Raw genomic sequence first — 5,769 nt, forward strand, 5'->3', positions numbered from 1 at the left:
CCGCCGGGTGGTACGCTGTTGTCTTGAGGTGCGCTACTCCGTATAGCGCGCTAAGCTGCCTGAATAGTTGCGATTCGAATTGTCTCCCCTGATCGGTGGTAACGCGGAGGGGGGTGCCGAATCGAGCTATCCAGCCCTCGTAGAAGGCCCGAGCGACGGTGACGGCCTCCTGGTCCACGAGCGGTATCACCTCTGGCCATCGAGAGAATCGGTCGACGCAAGTCAGGCAGTACCTGTAGCCTTCCGAGCTGGGCATGGTGATGAGGTCGAGATGGACGTGCTCGAACCTCGATGACGGCGGTGCGAAGGTACCGCACGGCGCCGAAACATGGCGAGTTATCTTGGATCGCTGGCACTCTATGCAGCTTCTTGCCCATCTTCGACAGTCGGATTTGATTGACGGCCAAACGAATCGTTGTGTAACCAGCTTGACGGTCGCCTTGATCCCCGGATGCGCGAGCTGATGTACCGATTCGAATGCCGCCCGGCGGAACTGCTTGGTGACGAACGGTCTTGCTGTTGTTGAAGACACGTCGCAATACACGCTCACCGGTGTCCCCGGTAATTGCACCCTTTTTATCTGCAGTGCCGAGCTCCCATTACGGTAGATTTTTAACTCGTCGTCGGTCTCCTGTGATGTTGCCAGAGCTTCGTAGTCCAAGGCTGCGATTCCTTCAACGCGTGAGAGGGCGTCGGCGACGATGTTGTCCTTACCGGATACGTGCCTGATATCGGTCGAGAATTGACCGATAAAGTCGAGGTGACGGCATTGTCGGGGCGAGCCCTTGTCGGCTTTCTGTCGAAAAGCGAAGGTGATCGGCTTGTGGTCCGTATAGATCGTGAAGGTCCTAGCTTCCACCATGTGCCTGAAATGTTTGACGGCGAGGTAGATAGCGAGGAGTTCCCGGTCGTATGCGCCGTACTTCTTTTCGGCACCACTTAGCTTCTTGGAGAAGAAGGCTAATGGTTCCCAGCTATCGCCGATTCGTTGTTGAAGGACCGCCCCCACTGTGAAATCCGAGGCGTCGGAGACTATTGCGAGTGGCGCGTCCGGTTCAGGGTGAGCCAGTAAAGCCGCTTGTGCTATGCTCTCCTTGCATTCATCGAAAGCGGCCTGTGTCGATGTAGTCCAGGCGATGGGCGTCTTGCCCTTGATATTCCCCTGGAGTAGATCATTCAATGGTGCTTGAAGGTAAGCCGCTCTGGGTATGAACCTCCTATAAAAGTTCAACATACCCAGGAACTGTCGCAGCTGTTTCGCCGTCGTCGGCTGCGGGTAACTTCGGATGGCTTCGACCTTCTCGGGCAAGGGCTGAGTCCCCTCGGCGGAAACTCGATAGCCAAGGAATTTAACTTCCGCCTGCCCGAACACGCACTTGGTCTGGTTGATAACCACTCCGAATTTCCTTAACCGTTCGTACACGATCTCCAGGTGCTGCAGGTGCTCGCGTTCGGAAGTCGATGCGACGAGTATGTCGTCTATGTACGCGTAACAGAAATCCAGACCTCGGAGGACTTCGTCGATGAACCGCTGGAAGGTTTGCGCGGCGTTGCGCAGGCCAAACGACATGAACGGAAATTCGAATAATCCGAACGGTGTCGTTATAGCCGTCTTTTTTATGTCCTCCGGCGCGACGGGGATCTGGTTGTATGCCCGAACTAGATCTATGGTCGAAAAGATACTTTTACCTCGTAAGGACTGCGCGAAATCCTCTATGTGTCGGACGGGGTATCGGTCCGGCAAGGTCCTTGCGTTGAGGGCGCGGTAATCTCCACATGGACGCCATTCGTCGCTGGCTTTCTTCGGGACCATGTGCAGCGGTGACGCCCAGCAGCTTTCCGATGGTCGTGCCGTCCCGAACTGGATCATGGTCTCGAATTCCTTCCTGGCCGCGCGCAGTTTCTCCGTCGGCAAACGCCTCGGCTTATTCGCCACGGGGGGGCCTGGTGTCGTTCGGATGTGATGTTGGGTCGAATGTTTCGGCTCAGCAGGGGCGCCGCCCGGGCGCGTGATTTCAGAAAACTTCTGTAACTGCTCGTGATAGATCGACGTTCCAGCAATGGTTTTAACGCCGGGGAGGTTACCCTTTGCGACATGACCTTTGGCAGTCAACGAAGTCAGCTGATCCACTAGGCGGCGGCCACGAACGTCGACGAGCAAGCCATAGAACGCCAGGAAATCCGCTCCGATGATTGGTTTAGGCACGTCGGCGATGACGAATCTCCACGTGTAGGCCCGGCGTAACCCAAGGTCGAGCGTAATTGTGATCGTCCCATAAGTCGCGATGACGCTGTTGTTCGCCGCCAAGAGCTCGTACGTTGACTTCTCCCGCGGCCCGCGTAGAAATGTTCGTGGGTAAACGCAGAGATCGGCGCCGGTATCAATTAAAAATCCCTTCTTGGAATTTCTGTCCGTGACGAACAGGCGGAGGGACGCAGGGCTCGGGTCGCTTGCCTCCATTAGTGACCGCCCTGATCGTTTCCCGAGCGGAAGTTGCACGGCGGTTCGCATCTTGTCGCGTCAGCACCAAACCGCCAGTGGTACCAGCAGACGCCGTCCTTGCCGCGACCGCGGCTGCGCGCGCGCTGCCCGGACGGTGAACGCCGCTCCCGCGATCGGCTACCGCGAGCCGACACGCGGTCCTCTACCGCCGCGATCTCTTGGCGAAGTCCATTCGCCAACTCCCCCATTTTGGCGGTGATATGGACGGTCAATCGCTCGAGCATCGTCTCGAACGAGTCCGTCGATACGGCCGCGACCTGGTGCCTTTCAGGCAAGGCGTCGCTGACGGCGTCGGCGAGCTCGGCCATCTTCTCCAAACCGGCTTCCGTCTGGGTTACCAGGATGACCCGCATGGACGCTGGCATTCGCCCTAGCCAGATGGTTTTGAGCAACTCGTCCGGAACGGCGGTGCCCGCCAGCCCACGCAGGTGGCGAAGGAACTGGGACGGCTTTCGGTCTCCCATCTCCTCTTGTTCGAGTAACTGCCGTGTCTTTATCTCCTGTGAGGTCCCGAGCCGGCGTATGAGCTCCGTTTTGAGTAACTGGTACTTTCCAGTCTCGGGTGGATCGACCAATATATCGCGGACGTCCTCGGCGTATCGGGCATCGAGGTTGCCCGTGACGTAATGAAATTTTGTATCGTCGTTTGTGATTCTCGAGAGCGCAAATTGACTCTCCACCTGGCGGAACCACAGCTCGGGATCGCGAGCCCAGAACGGCGGAATCCTGGTCGCCACTCGGTCGATCGATGCGGCCGCGCTTTCTTTATCCATGATCGCTATGGAGGGGCTACGGTCGGGTCTCAACGTCAGTCCTTATGATTTTCGGTGCACTTCCACAATCACCCACACTGCACTTTACGGAAAACGCGATATACGCATGCAAGATCACGTCGGGGTCACCAATTATGTGGGTAAGGAGTGGTCCGGTAATAACGGCGACTCGGTTGGTGCTAACACTGGTACTTTGTTTTGTTAGACAGAAATCGAAAGCGTGGTGCATTCGCGTCGACGAGTAAAAAGAGACTGACTCCTCAGATCGTTGCTTGGCTTACAGAATCCTGAATGGCATAGGTATATTACTCGCATGTCTGGTACGACAAAGTTTCATATTTCGAAAAGCTAGAAGAAAGATGTGTACATATGTTAACAATATGCAGTTCAGTTGAATGAGTGAAAAGGATGTCCGTGACGCTCACATGGACGGTCTAATTATTTTAACTTGTAAACATTTAACGAACATTAGAACACATAATATACGTATATTAATTGTTTGTTATTCTTTCGATAAGAAAAATATATCTGAGGGCGACGCCGCGCGCACGTGTCGCTACATGTATAATTAAAGTATAATGTTAAATTGTTTCTTATTGTAAAATATTTTTATTATAACGTAACAAATTTGATTTGTTTATTTATTCACATAAATAGCATCTTTAGGTCATTATTTCTTATCTTTCAGACCCGGTTACCACACCGTAATTCCGTACTGCTTCATCAGTATTTGCCAATGTTTTACCCAGATATTATCCGACCTGGGACCAGTACTGCGGCGGTAATAAAAATCTGACAATCTGTAGTTGTATGTGCTCAGTACTGGGCTGATCGCAATATCTGGTACACTGGTACAGTACTGACTAACAGTTGGACCAGTATCATCTGCCAGCATTGGGCCCAAATTATTATCCGACACTTAGCCAGTACTGGATTCGTAGTATTGCCAATACTGCGCCCGTATTGCCAATATTGCGCAAGTACCCAAACTATGACAATCAGTACTGGCCCAATACTGGGCCGATTGTAAAACCCTATACGGAATGCTGCTTTCAATAGGTTATTAAAATATTCCCTAAAATATTCCTTCCTTTAGGAAGGCAGACATGAGATCCGTTTATGAAACAAAGAGACTTTGAAGATTGGAAAAATACTTCATGAAGGCTTTCTCTACCCTTGAAATAAAGAAGGATTATAAATACAGTATAAGACTAACGATCCTGTTGTTTTGAATCGACCGAGACACTATCGTACAAATCGCAGCGCTCGCGGGTCATGTATACGTAGTATATCACTAGTGCTCTTTGCGTAAAAAATGTTAAAAGGACACCAAAGGAATGCGAGGAATATGATCGATGACAATGACAGCAACGCATCTAAATTTGAAAAGTTACAGATCCGGACTTTGCGTCGTAATATATCTCCACTTATAAAGTACATAAAGAAAAAGTAAAAGCACGTTTGATACGATCGGAGTGTAAGCTATCAATTAAGTGCACTTAAAACTCGATCAGGACTGCCGAGATCTGATAATCTCAATCTAGTGCAACTCGCCGGCTTGTGTAAAGGAACACGATAGTGTCTCACACCATGTCTCAAGATACTATCGTGAAATACTATTGTGTCTCCAGATTTGAACGAGAATACACTTACATATTTAGCACATCCTTCTATGAAAACTGTCATGTCGTATATTTTAACGTTTTTTTAATAAAATTACAAATCGATTATTTTTTGCATTTTTTTATACATAGTTTAACATTTAGAGTGTATTTTAAAGTCGTTGTACACAAGCCGACATATAGATTTACTTGTAGAATTAATATATTAGTTTATTAGAAATTTGTTCGAATACATTGTTTCAATTTCAAAAATAAAATAATTGGGCTCTCGAGATAAAAAACAAAAAACAGAATAATATGATGACAGAAGAATATAATGTATGGACAATGAGAGCTTTACACAACGCAGGAATTCTTGCGCAATTTATATAATAGTCATAAACTCTTTACATAATATATTTGAAACAACGACTTATTAATACAGACTTGATTCATACGTTTCGGTTTATTTCAAACCATTCTCAGCGAATTTGTAAATCATAATATATGTGTCGATAGAACCGTTGGACATCGTTGAAGTTATGCTTTATGTGAAACTAAGGATGAGTATCTCTCTACTGTCTGATAGGGAGTAACCCATTTTCTGTCTCTCCGTTGTTTAGCCAAGTGACTACCAGAGTAAAATAAGTATAATAATTCTTACCATTGTGAATTCAATGTTTGCTTATCTTACTCACCCTCATTCCATATAGATCACAACAATTTATCAATAGAGTCATATGGAACCGCCAAAGCAATATCATCCATGTATCTAACATAAAAGTCAGTTTTCCATCTCTTTATTTTCTAAATATTTGAGCACTATATCTGCCATGATAGGGGACAGTGGAGAGCTCATGGGAGTGCCGTATGTCTGTCTGTAAATTTTTAT

The 5,769-nt window shown here is 48.5% G+C and overlaps 1 protein-coding gene across 1 annotated transcript; it reads right to left on the reverse strand.

Annotated features, from left to right (window-relative positions):
* Nucleotides 1-2,460: 2,460 nt before the first annotated feature.
* LOC108751478 lies at nt 2,461-3,276 on the reverse strand. The gene has a single exon (XM_018491715.1). It carries the CDS (start codon nt 3,274-3,276, stop codon nt 2,461-2,463), a length of 816 nt encoding a protein of 271 aa, XP_018347217.1.
* Nucleotides 3,277-5,769: the final 2,493 nt, after the last annotated feature.

The sequence above is a fragment of the Trachymyrmex septentrionalis genome, unplaced genomic scaffold (assembly GCF_001594115.1).
Source record: "Trachymyrmex septentrionalis isolate Tsep2-gDNA-1 unplaced genomic scaffold, Tsep1.0 scaffold446, whole genome shotgun sequence".
NCBI lineage: Eukaryota > Metazoa > Arthropoda > Insecta > Hymenoptera > Formicidae > Trachymyrmex > Trachymyrmex septentrionalis.

Bases quoted from the DNA above. Each gene is read 5' to 3' on its own strand.
- LOC108751478 (XM_018491715.1), bottom strand. From the start codon at position 3,276: ATGGATAAAGAAAGCGCGGCCGCATCGATCGACCGAGTGGCGACCAGG.